This window comes from Dermacentor albipictus, chromosome 6 (genome assembly GCF_038994185.2).
Source record: "Dermacentor albipictus isolate Rhodes 1998 colony chromosome 6, USDA_Dalb.pri_finalv2, whole genome shotgun sequence".
NCBI classification, from domain to species: Eukaryota; Metazoa; Arthropoda; class Arachnida; order Ixodida; family Ixodidae; genus Dermacentor; species Dermacentor albipictus.
Genome location: NC_091826.1, coordinates 104,203,271 through 104,224,097, shown reverse-complemented (window position 1 = coordinate 104,224,097; position 20,827 = coordinate 104,203,271). Strand labels below are relative to the sequence as shown.

Here is a 20,827-nt window from a genome sequence, read left to right as displayed (position 1 = left end):
AAAACCCTAGTATTCATTTATTGTGCACTGCTGTTTTTGGTTAAACATCTTTTTAACACAAGTGACGGTTGACATGTGCTTGACGCATCCACTGTCCCTTGAAGAGATTGACAACCGATTTTTATGGACCCAACTTTTTATGTGGCAACGAAAAGGTAATCCTTAGTAGTGTTTATACCTGCAGGGGTTACTCCCAAAAGTGCGTAAAAATTTCATAAGTAGACTTTTTGAAAGCAACCTCTTAAAAGAACAGTTTAATTACGGGGTTTTACGTGCCAAAACCACAATCTGATTATGAGGCACACTGTAGTGGGGGACTCCACAATAATTTGGACCACCTGGGGTTCTTCAATGTGCACCTAAATCTAAGTACACGGGTGTTTTCGCATTTCGCCCCCATCGAAATGTGGCCGAAATGCAAAAACACCCAGGTGCTAGTCCAGATGCCAACAACACTGACAAGTGAGAGCAATGCCTATAGCCCAAGAGACCAGAATGATAGGTGGATTTTGCAGGAGTGAGGATAACTTTCATTAACCATTCACATTTTGACTTTTTCACCGCTTTCGAAAATAAGATGCTGCTGTAGTAAGCTTTCTTTTTATTCGACAGTTTTGCTATACTAAGCTGTTTTATCTATGGCTGCTGCAAATCAGTGCTACCAATCGGGAAAGCAGCGCCCTCTTTTGGATGTGGGCACAGGTTCTTATGATGCCACTATGGCCCCCGAGAACGGGCTACAGCACGCGCTGCCCTAATTTTAAAGGTCACAGTGCCACTTTCCTACTCATTACAACTGAACGTTTAGAGGTGGATTGCAAGTTACCGAAAAAACATATAATAGAAAAAAATTTATTGCACTTAAATATTTAAAGAATGACTGAGGAGCCGCGTGCAGTAATAGAAGGTCACGTGATAAGGCATCCTATTTTTCATCATGCATTTGTCACGTGAGGACGCCAAAGGTAGCTTTTTGACAATTAGTTCTGAAGATATAAAAACATGAGTCATCGTTTAACAAGAAAAACAGTGCTAATTCCAGTCAATATGAGACACAATATTTATGTCAGTGGGGCTATCTTGATTCATGTATTGAGTGGTAGTCTCTCTCTTAATGCGCCATCAGGACAGACGGTGCCGCTAAAGGAGTCACTATTGGAGTCAACAGCAGGGTCAGACGAGTTTGTGCTGACCAGTCAAGTCCAACATCAGAATCCAAATAATGAAAGTTTTGGCCCACAGAAATGTATGGGCACTGCCATGTGCCTTCAGATGGGATTAAATTAACTGAAAAATCGAATTAGCCAGAGTCAAATCGATGAGTCTACTGTGACTAACAATAATTTTTTAACTGGCGTTCTTTAGGAGACACATAATAGCAAAAGCGAAGCTAGCCGTCCATTTGCTAGACATCCTGTGCCTATAGCAACAGTCTAGGCAGACAGCAAAAGACAGGTGGGCAAAACTGTAACGTGGTGAAGCACACTTGCAAGTGAGGAAAAGGGTCCACTGGCATGCCATGAAAAGCAGACGCACATACCTGATTTCAAAGACCCGTGGAAGGGGATGCATAACAATCATGCGCCTCTTCGCCTTCGTCATCAGCTGAGGTGTCACCACAAAGAGGCCACAAGCCTATGTGATATCCAAAACAGAAGGGGTGGGGGGTGAAAGAAAGAGGGTAGGCAAACTCAGCTTAGGAGTACACACTTATGCAGCTGAACCTATACAGAATTTCTATACAGCCAAATACTGATGCAATGAAGTTGTACTTCAAGCCAAGAACTTTACACAGGGAGTTTTATTTTAAGAAAGGTTTCTGCAGTTCATCAACACTTTTGGTGGTTAACACCTTCACTAAAGGGACACTAAACAGTGATGCTGAATAAGCTTAGATTGATAAAGTATTCTTTCAAAACTATACATATTCGTTAACTTGACAGATACATATAGGTTTATTATTACGAGAAATTGAAAGCCAGTTCTATTTTTCAGACTCCGAGCTGGAACCCAAGTGTCAGTATGCCGCTGTGGCATCGCTTATTTCAAAATACCTTTTGGTAATTAGGCTGTTTAGGCTCAGTAAAAGTTCCTCAAACATGCGAAATGCTGTGCTTGGCCGTTATAGGACACAATGTAGGCCATCTCTGCCGAGAGAGAATCTACCAGGCCCGAGCAGACGTGACGACAAGGTGTGCTTGTCTGGGTGCTTCAAGGCCGCCCATGTATTGTTTTTGCTCCTTTTCTGGTTTGCCAAGTCTTTTCTCATGGAAAGAAGAGTTTTCCAGAATTGAAGAAAGCTAATTTACTAACACAGCCAAGTTACTTTTTTTCTCTTTAGTGTCTGCTAACATGTAGTGACAAATGCAGGCAAGAAATTTGCATTCAAGTGGCCACGCCATTGAACCATTGATTGTCTACGGCAAAATTCCTTTATTTTGCCTTTCCTGCATAACATGCGGCAACTTCCCCCAGCTACTTCTTCCCCACCAATTTGCTTTCTGAGTAACGTTTTTTTTTCTAACTTGTGTAGTACGCACTGATTGCATAGTTTGATCTTTTCTTTTGATCAATACTTTTTACCTACGACTAAGAGCGGGCCAAATTCAACGAAAGACAACCTGTGCTAAGCATGTTCAATCAAAGTGATCAATGCTAAATTCAGTGCCATATTGTGGATGAGAAGCAGCTGCAATGCTCTCACATCAAATAAAATGCAATCAACAAAATATTGTGAAAGTATGATCGCCTATTTTTCTCTTGGCACCAAACTACCTACCTACAATTAAGGGCAAATTACATATCTGACAGGGGCATGACTGCGTGCGACAAAACTTTAAAAGGTTGATGCACAATTTTGAAAAGCAGGTGGAAAAAAACGCCCCTAAGCTTTGAAAATCACTGCGTGCTCCGTCCAGGAATGCACGTAAGCTGGGCATACCCTCTCGTACTCCTCTACGCTGCTGAAACGTTCCTTCTGAATCCTGGTCATGTATAGCACGTCCGTATCTGGCAACGCTGCTTCCAGGCTCTCCATGTCCTCCTGCTCAAAAGAAAAGGCCGGAGTGGTCAAAATTCAGACTTGCATATGCACAAGGCACAAACAAAGGAATTAGGTGTCACTGAAAAAAATAACCCACATAATTGACGTTTGATCAGAAGCAGCAGCAGCTTAATCAGCCCACAACAGGACAAGCGTCCCTCCCGGTGACATCGAATTACCCCGGTATTTTTGTTACTGTTGCTTAATAACTGTAGATATGTGGGATGGAGGGAACATTCCAGCCAGCCATTCCAAGACGGTAAAAAAGGAAAGAAAAAGCAAACATCCTTGTGCCGGCTTACTGCTTTATTTAAGCCTGCAAATTTCAAAATCTCGTGAAACCATCTTATCTGCAGCCCTAAATGACTGTGCTTATCCTCCGTTGGCACACATTCTGTAACTCTAGTACACCATGCTTATCTGCTGTATGAATTAGGTGGCCTGCCCAAACATTTGCCTTAATATTAAGTGGTATAATGTTAGCTAATTTCTGCATTTATTATCTGCTGTTTTGTTACTGCAGTCGAATCTCAATAAGTGAACACAGAATGCCGACTGTTTATTCGGACACCCATAATTTCGACAGCTCCATGGCACTGCCACCCATAGACTTAAAGGCAAACTGCAACAAAATTTCACTTGGGATATATTGACTATAAATGCCTAGCGTATGTTCTCAAAGTAACCTTGGCAAAGTCGCAGGGCTGGTAATTGCCTAATTTTGTTATTAGCAGGTATTAAACAGCGCCTATGCAGACGGCGTGTACACCTGGCTGCAAAGCGGTAGCAATGCGGATATGGCGAATACTATTGAAGAACTGTATGCAACTGTTGATCTCTCAGTTGCGCCTAGGCAGCCAGGAGCATTGCTTGCTCATCATTTGCGAGTTGACGGGTGTTTCTCTTGGCATGCGTTCTCCTTGTTGAGCTCCTGACTAGAGTTGTTGTAAGAATCCCGATGCGCTGCGTGGCCATCAGGTGCTCAAATACGTACTCGAACACGAGCGATGGCTGTGCAGTACGTAACGATGAGAAGAGGAAGGCCGAACACATCTTTCCTGTCCCAGCTTTGAGAGCGCAAGCGTGCATCATGGCGCAGCAGGGAAATGCAATGTGAACTAGCCAACACGCACAGGGCATGTAAACTGCAGTTGACGAAGCTGCGCAAGCTACACTTCAATAGCATAGTCACTTACCCATCAAGATTTGCTTGGCAAACGCTTTCTCAGCATGGCCATAAGTACTATAAGCCATGATGGCACACGAAAACAAAAGGTAGGCTGTATTCAGAGTGGTTATTCTCAAGTGATCACTTCCAGTAGTGCATCATCTTCATGTGTGTCTACATTGGACACGTTGAAGTAGACGAATGAAAGCCTTTCTGACAGTGCCAGAAACAAGCAGAAACTGCATTTGTCACGAATGCAAGTGCGATGCGGTGGCCATGGTGTAGATGTGGCAGCAAGCCATGCAGGAATGCAATGCCGCCAGAGCGTAATGGGCGAAGCTTTATCACAGTAGCCGTCTGGCCTGTCTGTCTGTGAGTTAATGCATACCTAATCAGCACCGAGCCACTCTAGCCCCAGCCATGCCTCAGCTACTTGTTTATTATCATTATCATCCTTTAGTACAGATGGCGGTAGTTGTCTGAATGATGCCCGAGTCTGGCATTTCCAGCATGCCAGGCAGCGGCCAGTGAAGTTGGATACGTCATGCCGAAGTCGCTAAGATCGCTAAAATTTTACCCTGCGCTTTAAACGTAACCCGCAGCTATGCAGCTATCAGTTGTTACTGCAGCACAAGTGCAAAAGTTCATGGTGAGCGAGCGCTTCTTTGTTGTTCAAAGGCACAAATGCAACACGCTCGCTTCAGTCAACCCGAACTGCATATAGGTCAGCATGCTGCTGGTCAGCCAAGTCAGTGAGCTATGCACCCTCTTTCAGCGGCTCCAGCGTGCAATATGACATGTTCTATTTCTGCACCAGCCATAGCAGACTAGAGAGAGTTCAATTTTCACCGATGTAGCATAACTGCACCACATGCAGATCACACCCGTATTAGGTCCTTATGTTCTGGCGAATCCGGTATTCCAGACTCGCAATTATTCTGATTTTTTGATAGTCTCCTTCGAGTGCGAGTTATCGATCGGCGACTGTACAATGTATTATTACATATAAAGAAGTAAATACAAAGTGGGTTAGTCAAGCTTGATTTCAATAGAGTATTCTCCTGCTATAGCAAAAGCTAAAATGCAGGAACCAACACGATGTTGATTAGGGCAAGAAACAAAAAAGGTGGCATTCGACACGGTATCTGTAATACCGAAGCTAATTTTCATTTGCATGCGGCTCAAAATATACATTCTGGAAGCAGAAATGTCAAACACTGTCGGCGTCCAATTTTTCAGACACCACATTGTTTCTGGACCTGCACGATTACTCCAGCACAGCCACCTCACCTACCTCTATCCCTACCACCAATGTATAACAGCTATGGTACGGCTGCATATTTGCATAGGCGCAGAGCATGTGCATGTAATTTATTGCTCCCATGCCTCACATCAGCTTGGCAAGATGTTGACGGGTCATTAAGCAAGCACAGCCAATCAAAGGCTGCGCTTGCCTTTCTTTGAAATATTTTTTCTAATACTATCTGCATGTATGCCTATAATGAATATCAGATACAATTAACGTATTTACCTGCTTGAAGCAACTTCTTCATAACTAGGTTGAACTTATTTTAAGCATTTAAGCTTATTTAAGCTGCATGAAGATGATGCAGGGTCTGCCATTTCAGGTAACTGATCTCTTTATCAGCCAGAGCTTGGGCAACGGCTGGCTAAAACACGTGTTACCTGAATACCTTTTGCTTCTTTTGATGCATATTCATAACCATCATCATCCCATTTTTATGTTCACTGCAGGACTAAAGCTTCTTCCAGTGATCTCCAAATACCCCTGACTTGTGCTAGTTGTGCCTGCAAATTTCCTAATTTCATCGCACCAACAAATTCTCTACTGTCTTTGACTGCACTTTCTTTCCCCCGGTACCCATTCTGTAACTCTTAATAGACTACTGGTTATCTGCCCTGCATAATGTCACATTGCAGTGACGGTGAAGAACTATAGTGGCGCTATGCAAGTCATGAAACAAACTGTTTATTGGGCGCACCTGTATCCTGCAAAACAAGTAACATTGAGCACAATGCTAGCAGCGAGCACACTCGTTGATCGTCAAAATCTAATCTCCATGTCAAGCATGTCAGTTATTTATACATGACTTAAAGATTCCAGCATAATCAATGGTAGAGTGGAACCCCACTGATACGTTCCTTGCTGTTGCATTTTCCTGGCTGCTAAGTCATGTTTTTGTGGTCCCTGCTTAAATACCATTGACTATGTATTATATTGCCATTGATACAGCACCATTCTGTGATGTTTCCACATCTTACGTTGCATTTTAACGTTGCATCTGAAAGTGGCCGTCACATAAATACAACGGTGCTGGGAGAAGTCGGCTCTTGCATGTTGCAACAAGCAAACAATCCATTGCAACAATCGGCCAAAGTTTGCATTAAACGAACAAAGTTGCACAAGCCAGGCATTGCATAAACATAGGGAGAAAGCAAGCACAGAGCAGTTGGGGAAGCATCTGAAGAAGTGCACATCGATTAAAACTAATGGGAACCACGCACACTGGGTAAATTCTGCCAAGTACAGGGCTACATTTACTTTGGGGCCTGCAAAACTCTTTGCGTTTCACAGTTGCCGGTTCTCTTTAGTCAGCTTCGCTGCAGTAGAACTGTGTTATGCAGTGGAGCGTGCACAAAATAATGTGGTAGGGGCCCCTGTCACAAAACACCGTATGTGTCCTCTAATTATACAGGCACACATGTGCCATTCCTACTCACAGTATGAGCACCGCGACATCTACTAACTGCACTGGCAGCCACTCGGACTGTTTCTGACACTGTTCTGTGGCGACTTTGTCACGGTTATGTTTTCCCAGCTGGTAAATCTTTTTTTCCACGGTCCCTTTAAAAACTTATCCTCTACTGTACTTGCGTGAGTTCTACAATGCACAAGACTATTCGTCTTGCACATGAAATATGATTACACAAGGTTCCGCAGCAACAACATAGGCAACAGATAGACTCAACGATAACATTTGAGAAAATTCCAATGCACACAGGTGCGTGTTGCACTGAGCGATAATTTAAGCTGTTGTTAGCAGGTGAAAAGCTGTCCCTAGAAAAAGAATAAACAAATGATAAACAATGTACGCCTGTCAGTATTATATGGCCTGCCCAACTTGAAAATCAGCTAGAGTCAATACAACCATGCTGTTTAATTATAAATGAATGCCAGTGGACAGAGATCACAGTACAAAGGCGTACATGGTGAAACGCTTGTTCCCTCTCACCTGATTGATTCCCTGCGCAGCCACGGCATCACGCACCGACTGAGGCATGCCCAGGTTAGCTGGGGCCACATAGCGCAGCTGAACATTGTAGTGAGTCAGCAGCCGTGCCAGGGAATGCACTGTGCGGCCATGCTTCAAGTCACCCACGAGTGTCACCTGCATCAAATTTTGGAGCAGTAACAGGCATGATGAAACAATGTTCTGGACACAACAGCATTCAAACATGAAACTGGCATTAGCAGCAGGATGAAGAAGTTTGTAGAAAAGTTGTTGAAAGTCTACTTCCCACCTATTGCATACGAAAATATGACACCTAGCAAGTATTTATTTATTTATTTGTTTATTTATACTACATACTGCAACCCTGTTATCGCAGGAGTAGGGTACAAAATCAAATGTGCTATGCATACAGCAAAGCAGAAGTGCAAGGAATATGTAAATAAATAAATGAAATGGTCTCAATACACACATATATACATATATGCATGGTGTACAATACATGGTCCTAGGAATCACAAGCATCAACCGGTGATTGCCTTAACAAAATGATCAAATGGCAATTTTTGAATGTTGAGGGGGAAGCTGGTTACAAATTTTTATGGATCAGGGAAAAAAAAAGCTATATGTGAATTTGTCAGTCCTTGCATACAGAGATGTTATCTTTAGTGGGTGAGAATTCTGTTTGTCAAGATGCTTTAGCAAACTTAATGTATTCCAAAGACGAACAACGTTCAGAGTTAAGAGTGGTGTAAAACAGTAAAGGCTTTCTACATGATGCCGCTCTACTAGGGAAAACAGGTTCAAGGTGGGTGGGAAGGTTAGAAGAGAGGGAGAAGTTCTTGTCGTAGCGCCGGCATATAAATTGAATAGCTTTTTTTTTGGAGAGATTCAAGTTGTTTTTAGGTCGGACTTCAGATACGGATTCCAAGTGGCCCACCTGTAATCCAAGATGGGCCGCACTAGAGTTTTATAGGTGAGCAATTTTGTTTCTTTAGGGAAAAAAAAGAAAGAAAGAGAAAGAAAGGAAGGAAGGAACGAAGGAAGATGAAGAAGAAGAAGATAAAAGGGGGAGCACTACGCATGTTTCTACTGGCTCCGATATGTTCAAGGATGGCAGCTACACTAACCACAGGAACAGTGGACCAGTGTACCATGATGTCATGACACAGTCATCTGCTCAGTACCAAAACCTAAACTGGTTCATAGAAAAAAGACATAATAGTAAGTTATCTAGGCACTTGGACACTTGGCAGTACTTTTGTCAGGGTTAGGACATTCAGACTTCCCTTTAATGGGGGAGGAGGAACCAATAAAAAGAATACAATACAGAAACGTAATGCAAGTACCGATTTAATGCTGTATAGAGCTGCACTCTCTCTACCCTTTGCAAAAAAAAAACAATTCTCTTAAGTAATTTCTCACTCAGCATAGCAAATCAACTTGCTGGTTCTCAATGAGCTTCAAGTAGTTTTGACCATTGTACAGTGCTCACGGAATGAAACGCGTCAATTTAGGGCTAAGTAATGCGCATACTTTCGTTTCAACCAGCTGCAGTTCGTGTCACATCGACGTAATTCTGGTGCGTACACTTACATCAAAGTCCTCGTCACCTTTGGTGACCAAATTCCTAGCGACATGACATGGTACTCTCGCGTACTTGGCACATAAGTAGGGTTCTACTAAATGCTCCGTGTCCCATTTCATTCCGTGAGCACTGTACATTTTAAAGATGGCTCATTCAATTTAAGTGCTAGTGTCATGAGCCAAGAAAGAAACAGGGAGAAGAAGAAAAAACAAAAGATATGAGGACAAGAAAGCATGAGGTGGATGTGGAAGAGATAAAGAAAAAGTGACAAAATATGAAAGTGTCCGATTAAAAAAGAATGGAAGATATGAAAGAAAAAGTGGAAAAATGGACGCACGGCTATGTGGCCAATGTGGCAGGAGGACACGTAGAAGAAGAGGGCAGCGCAGCTACGCTCTGGGATGACGGGTGGCAGAAGGAGCTGAAGGCCGAATACGACAAATGGAACTTGGAGATGGCGGGAAACCAGTTGGAGTGGTGCTTAAGCTGCTGCAGCTGTGACGGGTGCTCTGAGCAGGTGCTCCACCGGAGACCGCAGCTACAGACAGACGGCAGCAGACGACAGCGACCATTCGCAGGCTAGCGGAGTTGGCCAGGCGATCCAGGCACCTCGGTCACCCCACCACCCTAACCTCCGGACCAGGGCAATAATGGGCTGAACGTCGCACGCAGCGACGACGAGGTGACGTGGCCACATCGGTGAACTCAATGTAAATATTTTGGACTTATCAATGCGTCGCATATGAGGACTTTGGCGAATGTGTGCCATTAGGTTGTGCTGCACACTGCTTGAGTTGTTTTCTTTGATGTTTGTTTTTTCAATTATAAATGTTTATGTTGCACATGCAACTCGTCCCTCTGTCTTTAGTTTGCCAAAATTCGTGACAATCGGAGGCCTGCCAGGATTTCTGGCCTTGTCACAGATTTTGGTAGGCTAGAGGTGGATTGGGACAGCATATTAGCTACTGTTAGCGAGAAAAAAACTTATCAAGGAGTAGGGCCTCAAACTGATTGAGGATGAAAGGAACCATGTCCATGCCACTGATTTGCAGAACATACTGCAATTTTGAGAGCATATCAGAATAGAAAACAGTTCCAAGAGAGAGATAAAGATGCCACAAGCAGTCAACATAATATGTAGCCCTCATAGCATACCTGAAAGGAAGCCTCGCACATGTGAGCTGTTATAGTAAAGTTACCACTGTGAGGCTATGGATGACTGCACCATCGAATCCTATGGCACTAGAGAGCAGAATGCAGAATACCTGAATGATGAGTGTTTTTTAAGTAGCGTACCTACCGGAACTTGCATGACTTCATGAGCATGACTTAACGGAAGGTCATGCTCATGAAGGTGAACAATTCTCAGGAATGACGACCGAAAAGAAACGGAAGAGAGAGGGAGTAGCTCATTGCGTCACACAGGGTTTGTTGAGCGAAGAGTAATTGAAGATGTCATGGAGAATACTCTACTGTGACAAAGCTTTTGAGGAGATGTCGGCTTTCAACTGCAGAAACCTCTGTGAACACAAGCTAGTGACCAGCAAAGAAGATGTTTCTGGTCGAGACAAACACAGGTGCACAACCTTTACAAATGGCGAGTGTGCACTAAGCATGCGATGATAGCAGACAGAGTGAATAGAGAAAAATTCAAAAGAAAAAATAAACAAGCAAAAAAGAGAAACAAATCAAAGAAATGCTTCAAAGAAAAAAATCACTACCTATGAGAAAGACTTGAACAAAGCACCGATTGGCAATGCTTTATGGTGCTGTTCTACGCAAAGCCACTATGAAAGCAGCATTTAAATTTGAAGTGATCAGTCGTAGAACTTATGAATACGAAGACTACAAAACATCACAATGGGCCAGAGTAAGAGCTGCGAGTTCTTAACTGCAGATCCCAAGCGTCTTCCCATGACAAGAAAGTCAGCAGCTATACTAATTGATCAAGGAGGTGTGCATCCCAAAAGTACAGATGGAAAACCAAGAGATTGCCGAGAGTGAGACTGCACATGCAGACGCATGAGTTCTGGAAGCTTTGCTTCCAGAACTCGCGCAAAAGGAAGGTGAAATATGAATTCCACTGGTGACTTTCAATGCTAGGCAGGAACTATTCAAGCGCAAGAAGTAGAAGCAAGAAGAGAAGCAGACACCCTACAAAGTGTCGACAGTGGCGTGAAAGAAAATTGTTATGACAGTGCTGAGGGTATCAAATGGAATTACATTAGGGAGAAGGCATGCATTCCTATGAGGTTTGGATGGACTCATAAAGTGATTAGAAACACTACTGCTCAAGCTATAGAGTAAGTTATGCATGTAAAGTTTGCATTTGGGATCGGACGTTTGTTACCGGTGTATTTGCTGGGTATAAGGAATGGCTGAGATGGCTACATTAGGAGTTAGTTACCGCGGCATGCATAAATATAGATAAAACAACAGTGTTCTTAAAGGTACTCATGTGTTATCATTGTTGCAGATGAAATTCTAACAACGTACAGTGAAAGCTCGTTAATTCGAACTTCAATAATTCGAGTTTACGTATAATTCGAACTGTAAAGTTTGGTCCGGCCAAGCTCCACAGAAGTCCATGTATAAAAAAGCCCGTTAATTCGAACGCGAGAAGGTTCCGCTACTGATAATTCGAACTACGTGCCACTGTGCTGGCGGCTTGGCGCCTGGCACACGGCCGGAGAAACGCACCTACTGCCTACACACAAGGCTGCGTCGCCTCTGAAATGGAGAAACGGCGAGAGAAGGCGAAATCGGGAAAAATCTAACTAGCGCGGGGTCGGCCAGAAGGCAGCGGCGGCTGCCTCCTCTCCGTTCTACGTTAACCTCCGAGACTTCTTGCCCGTCGCAAATATTGGAGGCTTTGCAAATCTTGTGTAGCTGCTAATGTTGTGCAGCAGATGGCACGGCAAGCACCAAAACACAGCGAATCAAGTGCATCGCAGCTGTGCTTGCAATCAAGAATCGACGAATCGGGGCCTTCGCCACCTTCACATGTTTAGCGTCTTTGTCTCGGCAGTCTTCATCGGTTATGCAGGTCTGTTTTCAGCTTAGGATGTACCGGCCGTCGGGATTCTTGGTGATGGTTTTAAGCCTCGGCTAACATTCATTTCGGTGGACATCGGTGGTGTGGCACAGTCAGACCCAGAGTTGCGACAACTTGAAAATGGCATCTGCCCGCGGCACACGGCATCACTGTGCCAAAACACTGCAAGAAAAGAGTGATATCCTGCGGGAAGTGGATGCCGGACTCTTGTCTAAGCAAGAAATTGCGAAGAAGCATGCAATACCGAAAAGCATGCTATCTACTTACATAAAGAATAAGAGAGCTATTGAAGATGCCTTGGCGGCAGAAGTTGCCAACGAAAAGAAGAGGTTGCGGCCCACAAAGTATCCCGACCTCGAGAAAGCGCTACTGCTTTGGATAAAGGACATGCGCGCTCAGGATACTCCACTGAGCGGCCCTGTGATACTGGCGAAGGCAGAGGACTTCGCCCTGCAGCTGGGTTACAGCGACTTTGCTGCTTCAGATGGGTTTCGGCGAGCGTTACAACCTAGTTTTCCGTGCTGTGTCAGGAGAAGCAAAGGCCGTAAACGTTGAAACGTGTGAAGCTTGGCGTTCCGAGGTATTGCAAGGCCAAGTGGAGAAGTACTCTCCGCAGGACATATTTAATGCGGACGAAACTGCTTTATTTTTCAAATTGCTGCCTTCCAAAACAATCACATATAAAGGCGACAAGTGCACTGGAGGGAAAAGAAGCAAGGAGAGAATAACTGTATTGGTTGCAGCGAACATGGCAGGAACTGAAAAGCTGCCGCTTTTAGTGATCGGCATATCTAAATGTCCGCGTTGCTTCAAGAACATTTGGTCCCTCCCAGTGGACTAGGCGGCCAACAGAAAGGCATGGATCACGGGGAACTGTTCAGACAGTGGCTAGCGAAGATGGACAAAAACTTTGAGCGTTGTGGTCGGAAAGCCCTCCTGCTCTTTGACAACTGTTTGGCTCATAAGGTCGACGTTGAGACGAAGGCCATTGAGCTAGCCTTCCTTCCACCTTACACTACAGTGGCGCTGCAGCCCATGGACCAAGGCATCATTAAAAATTTTTAATCATTTTACCGGCACCATCTGTTGGAGCAAATTATTTTGTGTAATAATTATCAGGTGACGCTTCTAAGTGCGCTACACATGCTTGTACGTGCTTAGGAGCAAGTAACTGCGGTTACGATAGCAAATTGCTATCGCCACTGCGGCTTCGGCGCGCAAGCTCTGCAAGGAGGAAACCAGCCACCTGCGCTCGAAGATGGCGTTACCGCTCCCATGGCAGACGTTTTGGATGACATCTCCTTTGCTGACTATGTCGACGTGGACGAGAGTGCAGTGGTGTGTGGTACGCTGACAGATGAGGACATAATTTCTCATGTCAAAAGCGCTGAACCTGTCGCTGCCAGTGACGAGGAGGAGGAGGAAGACGAAGCGCCAGGGCGGAGGTCATGGAGGTCATGGCTGGATTGAATGCTGCTCGTCTCTTCTTCAGTTTTGAAGAAGGCGAAGAGGAAGCCTTCTGCCACATTCGCTCGTTAGAGCAAAAAGTGATAGCTGTCGCCTTCAAGGAAAAAAGGCAGACTACGATCACAGACTTTTTCAAGCATTAAATTTCTGACATGCCCTACTGCTTCCAAATCACAGTGTACTGTTATTCTCCTTCACTTTCATTAGTTTGAACTTTTGTTAATTCGAACTGAAGCGGCTTCCCCTTGCGGTTCAAATTAACGAGCTTTTACTGTATTTAAGGCTGTGTGAAAATGCATGTTTGTCGCAAGGTACTTGTGGGGCAGAAACCACAAATAGCATTTTACCATTCGTAGAGTTTGATCATATAGCAGTTGCGGAGCGGTTGAGCAGTGTCTTGGGAAGCCTGTTTGCAAACTGTGCTCAGTGCAGCGGAAAAAGTGTGCAGTAACGCAGTAAGTCTAAGTTTAAGCGTTGGTGTGAAGGAGTGTACCACTACGTACTACATGGACAAGTGGTCTAGCAACGTTGTTTTGAGATACAATGACTTTTTCATGCTAAACAGTGAACTCCGCAATGTGTGCAGTGAAGTGCATACATGACTGTTTTAGGCTTGTAGCGCAGCTCGGAAGAGCAAAAAGGAAGGAGGTAGGGGTAATCAAAGGGAACGGAAAACAGAGTGAACGCTCACTCCGTTTTCCGTTCCCTTTGATTACCCCTACCTCCTTCCTTTTTGCTCTTCCGAGCTGCGCTACAAGCCTAAAACAGTCATGTATGCACTTCACTGCACACATTGCGGAGTTCAGAGTGAGCGTTCACTCTGTTTTCCGTTCCCTTTGATTACCCCTACCTCCTTCCTTTTTGCTCTTCTGAGCTGCGCTACAAGCCTAAAACAGTCATGACATACCAACTCGCCCAAACTGCCACGCTTTTGACCATGCATACATGAAGTGAAGTGACACATGGCGAGCATACACAGTGGTGCAAATGACGGCTAGTGCCACAGAAAAGCCAGAAAACGAAGACTTCAGCCAGCAGCAAACACGCATAAGCTTACTTTATTGCCAATGAGAAAAAAAAAAAAAGGTAACTGCTCTAACGCTGTCAGAATTACAAGTGACCAAAGCACGGCTACGGTAATTTTTCTAATACGGGTGAGAGTCATTGCATTTCTGCTCAAGCTTCGTGTCTGATCCTGTGCAATCAATGATGGGAAGTATGAGAAAACTATCCGAAAAATATCTGAATTTGCAAAGACTAAAAATTTTAAAGAGAGCACCAAACTAAGTAGGAAAATAGTTCATTTTTTAGTTCTTCAGCCATTTGTGTACTAATAAGTGGCAAAGACTCCACAAGTCCCCCTTACCGTCAGGTTGTTGACTGTGCCGATCTCCTCGCGGATTGTGTAGACATCGAGAAGAGCCTGTGTGGGGTGCTCGCCAATGCCGTCGCCGGCGTTGATCACTGGCTTGCGGCAATGCTTCGAGGCCCGCTGTGAGAAATGATTTCTAGCATATACTCCGTGTTTCATGAAGAGCTGGCAATGCTACAAACGCTAGAGAGACTTCTCACTGTTTGCACTTGTAACCAAAGGGTATAGCACTATGTGAATGAGTGATATAGGCATGCATCATGCAATCGAATGTAACATTAAGTCTCATACTTTTATGCTGAAAATTTCAGGTGACAATTATTGCATCAAGGACGTCGCACATCTCAGGCCATTTACCACCAATTGAGCGGAGTGATATGTTTCTGCGACTAGAAGCCACAGCACACTTCGAGTTGCTCAAGAGGACAGTCAGCAATGCTGTGTTGGTTGCATTCAAGTAGCCCACATATGGTTTATTAAAGCTTGGCACAGGGTAGCTGGAAAACCCTGTACTGTATAAAGTCAGGGCTCGATTTTTCAGACGTGCCTGATAAGGCACCCAACAACCCAGTCAGTGTAAAGAGCAGTGCTGCAGTTAACGAAATAACACATTTAGGGTTTCTCTACCACTTCCTTAATGATGCTATGTGTGAGGAACTTTTAACTGGATTGGACTGGATTTTTTTGCCAACGTGGCCTGACAAAGCGCTGGACACGGATAGGCACAACTGCAATTTCTGGGAGACTTTCCTGTCAACCGTACAAACAGAAGAAATGGTTGAAATTCAGGAGACTTGAGAGGTATGCGGTCCCTAGGGAGTCCGATAAATTGGATGTTGACTGTAGAAAGGGAACTTAAACATTGAGATATGTCTGCCCTTAAAGTATGTTCAATGAACAAGGCCAATAAAAGATTATGCACTGTGATGCAAGAGCCACAAGGGAAGCATCAAAATCTCACCATAACAGCTCCAGGCTGTGGATGCCTCAGCACAACCACGTCGCTGTAATTGGACATGATGGTGATGCTATCTGCAGAAGAGAATCGCAGTGAAAAGTCAATGCATTCATAACGATAGCAGGGCCGTGAACTCGCTGTATGAACAAAATGTTAGGAAGTGTACAATACAAGTACCCTTTCACAATATTTCAGAAAAAATTGCCCACCAAACAAACCTCCATGACACCTCCATGACAGGCCCTTAACAGCAAAGCAGCATGATTTACTGTATTTACTCACATAATGATTGACGCAAATTTAGGGGTGTGATCATTACGCTGGTTAAATTTCACACGCAAAGAAATATTTTCTCTTTTCATCCCGCATTTTCTGCGGGATAACAAGCAGGCGGCTGCCGCTGTCAGTGCGGGACACCAAAACAAAAATGGCGGCCGGTGGGGCAAGCCGAACGCGGTGGGGCAAGCCGAACGCGCCTAACACGATTTTTTTTCTTCTCGCAAGTACATTACGTGTATTGAAACAGTTTCTTCCATATCAGTAATGAATAATATTGTTAATATCGGCAGGTTTGCAGCAATAATGTAGCCATGTCCACTTCGAGGGGACAGAAACAGATGGGTGCACTTAGCTGCCAGTGAAATAGAAACACATGGTGGGTATGCTGCAGAAACTGCAGCATTTGTCTTCACTACTATCCCTAATACAGCACATTTCTGCTAAGGGTGGGCGAATATCTTAGCTGCGTTACAAGCATTGGCGTATGAATAGGGTACGCTTCTAACGTATCAGTGGCCACTATCATTGTCACTCGTTATTTGTTGCGTGCCTATGAGTGCAGATGAGAACAACTGAAAGGCGCCCTTTATGTTGTTGTTGTTGGCCAAAACCATTACGAAGCCTACAAATAATAAAGCTGAGGCAAGTTTGGTTGCAGCTTTCTTTTTTTTAATGGAAGTGCCGAAAGTGATGAAAGGAATGAAATGGGCCATCTGCTTAAGAATGTTGGGTGCGTGCAGACCGCTTGGTATGTCTTGAAGAGTCGTTCGCGTAGCATTTGACAGAGGGCAAGCGTGATCATCATTAGCTAGTCTTGGCACTCGACATATCGCTGTGAGAAGGTCAGGGTGTGATCATTACACGGGAAAGGAAAAAAAATCGAATTTTGACGACAAAATTCAGGGGTGCGATCATTACGAGAGTGCGATCATTATGTGAGTGAATACGGTAGGTTTTTAGGGTGGGGAAATGGGGAGGTGCATTCTACTCTGGCGGTCGGGGCGGCCCGCCCGGGCCGCTGTCTGTTGAAAGCTACCCACGATGGGGACAGAGTCCTCCGTGCACAGTTTTTTCGCAGTTAGTTTGCGTTGACCTGAGATGCAGCAGGAAGGTCAATTCGCTCACTGCTGCTGCCATGCTTCCTCACTCCTGCTTCTTGACAGTGAGTTTCCGCAGTCGTCGACTGAGATGTGTTCATGTTTGCTTGTGTGCACATGACACCATGCTTGTTAATTTAATTACCGTATTTACACGATTGTAAGTCGACTCGAATGTAAGTCGACCCCCCCATATCGCGTGACCGAAAAAAAAAAATAAAATAAGAGAGCATACCCGACGGCGCGTTCGATAACGAAAATTTATTAGTAGCTGACATAGTCACTGGACTACTCGTCTTCACTAGTGCTGCCATCGTCATCGTTGCTGCAGTCCCACAGCGCGTCGTGGTGCAGCGAAATTTCAAATTTGGCAAACGACCGCACCAGGACATCTTGCAGAATAGCAGCCCACGCCAAATGCACTCAAACACACGCAGCCGTCAGGGAGGCTCTTTTGACAGGTCCGGTTGGCGTAATTTCGCAGTCTTCTGCCGCCAGCCACTCGTTGTACTCACGGCGGAGCAGAACCTTAAAATTAAGGCGAAGGTCCGGGCTTGTTTCACGACCACGTCGCACTTCACTGGCAGTGACCGATCACGCATTTCAGCGACGTACGCCGCAAGTTTAGCCTACAGCTCCGGAAAGCGTCCAGACTTTGGCACGTGGGAAATTTCTCACTTGTCATACCAGGTGAAAATTTCGCTTCGCTGCAGTCGCCACTCTCGCACCACCCGTTTACAAACATCGAAATTGCGGCCCGCTGTGCAGTGATTTGTTTCTTCGGCGTAAAGGATGGCAGCCCTTTTGAACGGTGCTGTGAACGAGTGCCGAACGATTAGTGGGCCTGGAGCACTCATGACGACTGGGGAAGCATAGAAGTAGCACGTAGCCGGCACTCAAGTAGAACGCGTCAAATGCCAATACTAATGCCTTCAAGCAGAGAAAGAGAAACCAGCGAGCAGTGTCTGCTCTTCCATGAACTACCGATACTCCCCGCAAGCGCCGCCGTTCTGAGGGTGCCGCCGCAAATGGGAACAGCGGCGCTTCCATAAACTATCGACACCCCCCATGAGTGTTGCATGCACTGTAAAACTCTCAAAAATGCTGAAAAACCCTTCCGAAAAGCGAAATAACATGCGGGATAGCGAAAAGATACGGGTAGGGCCATATAGCAAACATAAAATTCTAACTACGTCGTAGCTCTCGTTGGTATCGCTTTTTTTTGGCGGGGCCATGTTTCGGTTTCGATTGTAAGTCGACCCCCCAACTTCAGACTTTCAAATTTAAAAAAGGGGTCGACTTACAATCGTGTAAATACGGTAGTATGTATGCCTAAGTTTACAAGTTTATATGGCTGACAAAACTACTATCCTTACTTCATACAGCTAGCTGTCCACTAATTTGCTATCGCAATCGATGCTTCACCTTTCAGGAAAAACAGATTTTTTAAAATGTGAATAGCATTCTTGACATTCTGAGACTAGTTTTCTTTTCGTCTATGTAGCTATTCTGCCAAAAATGTGGGCTGATTGCGAAGATTGTGCAGTATAAAAATAGGGGCCATTCATCTGTGCAATTACTTAATTTCAGGAATCGGATGTATGGATGCAAATAATTGCATTCAAAGCACTCTTCCCAACACTGTTTCAATGTAGCATGGAAGTGAAAGCTACGAGACAGCTCCTTACTCTTGAGACTGAGCAAATGGTACTCCAATGCAGAGGGATGCTAGGCGTAAAGATCAACGCATTTGCACAATTTGCTGGCAGAAGCTGTGGTGCTACACACCTTATTGCTTTGGAAGAGTACAGTTCAAAAGCTTAACACATTTATTTTATTCCAATAGCTATTACATGGACACTCCAGGTGAAATTTTATATGGGATTTCCAAGGAGATGCTACGACTATTTGATATTGGCAATAATTCAATATATCCGAGTTTGATATATCCAGAGTCGACTGTATAATTAAGGAATACATCCTGTGACAGTGGCCACTTTCCATTCTTGATATGCTTCACCACAACACAATGCGTATGTTTGACGTTAACGCCACTGTATCGTGGCGAAGCCGACTTTTGGGAACCAGCAATACACGACACCTGACTTTTGCCCTGCATTCCACACTTCGCAGCCATCGGCGAGGACAACATGGGCAAGGTTGGCACCATTACTGACAGCAGCAAATTATTTCAATGAAAAATATGGCCCCGACCAGCAGGAAGCTTGGTAGTGAACTTCAATTCAGCTAGGCCTAGCATTGCAGTGGTGGCTATGGCTGCCAGCAGATTGGCATGTGAGAGCAGTGGTTTGAGGGTGTGGGACAACCAAAACGATAACAGTGGTGGCTTCGATTAATGACATTTTGGACCTGTAGTTATGGCATAAAGTCAGGAAAATTGTACGGCAAAGGATTTTAGTGTCCAAAATTTTGGATGCCCTTATACATTGGGTCTAGAGTATGTGGCAGTGCCACGAAGGCATCTGATTTGCGGGCATGTCCAAAAAATCTGTTACACTGATGTCATAACACAGGCTAGATGCGTTTTGATGTCTACTATGATCGGCTCCCATAACAGCATTCCAAACCAAAATTTAACTACATTCCTTTCAACAAAATTTCTTTGTGACCCACAAACTTAACCACTTAGCATCAATGCCATTATGTTATTGCAAGTAGTCAGTGGCACAAAAATAAGTGCCAATGAATAATGACTGCATAAACCACATAATGAACTCTGAGAGAGTAGGTTCTGTGCCAGCATTTCTTGGAGTCTAAATTCCTGTGCGTCGTAGCCCACTGGCGAGTCACTAGGGTGTTGTGCTATTTTAAAACTTCCCCAATGTAGAAAGAGTTGGCACTATGTCACATCAGATCAGAAGCAACAAAATATTTTCCTTTCCATTGACCTCTAGCGCTTGAGCGCTGAAGGAAAGCCCTGCACAGGGGGAACGGCTACCCTGACTCAATTGTGACCCGTAAACGCGTAAATGTGTATCCCAAATGCCTACATGTGTAGGGATATGGATTAATTTAGGTTATTTGTGGTCCTGCACTCAAAGCACGGTACTAGAGTGCTTTTGAATTCCAAAGCCATTGAAATGTGGCTGCGGTGGCCAGTAATCAAACCTGCAACCTTTTCTGAGCAGCACAATGCAACAGCCACTTAGCCAATGTTGCGAGTAACTAACATTCGATGCTACCAGGATGATCATGCAGTACACGTTTCAAGTGCAAGCAGTCCAACATGTTAGACAAGGGTAAGTTCATGTGGCCGGTCTGCATGTGATGCCTTTAAAAATGCAGGTGCGACAAGGCAAAGAAAGGCACATGAATTCATGTCAAGTTTCCAGCAAAGAAACAGCAGTGTCATCTGTTGCCTTTCAGTGTATCGGTGACAGACGGCACCACCACTCATTTACAGTAACATCGCCATATTTTAGTGCTGCTGTTTAGACGCACACTATGGCTTCACTACGAACACAGGCAAGTACCGTAAAAACCCGCGTATACCAAGAGGTTTCTTTTCTATTATTAGCATCCCAAATT

At 44.5% G+C, this 20,827-nt stretch overlaps 1 protein-coding gene across 3 annotated transcripts in view; it reads right to left on the bottom strand.

Moving 5' to 3' along the window:
- Positions 1-20,827, bottom strand: part of r (carbamoyl-phosphate synthetase 2, aspartate transcarbamylase, and dihydroorotase rudimentary) — a 187,027-nt gene that overhangs the window by 8,432 nt on the left and 157,768 nt on the right. For all 3 annotated transcript variants that reach the window (XM_070541176.1, XM_070541178.1, XM_070541177.1), the window contains 5 exons: positions 15,906-15,976; positions 14,939-15,064; positions 7,466-7,621; positions 2,942-3,043; positions 1,541-1,635 (listed from right to left, as the gene is read on the bottom strand). In XM_070541176.1, the coding sequence (XP_070397277.1) occupies positions 1,541-1,635; positions 2,942-3,043; positions 7,466-7,621; positions 14,939-15,064; positions 15,906-15,976 (550 nt within the window). The remainder of the gene's footprint in view (positions 1-1,540; positions 1,636-2,941; positions 3,044-7,465; positions 7,622-14,938; positions 15,065-15,905; positions 15,977-20,827) is intronic.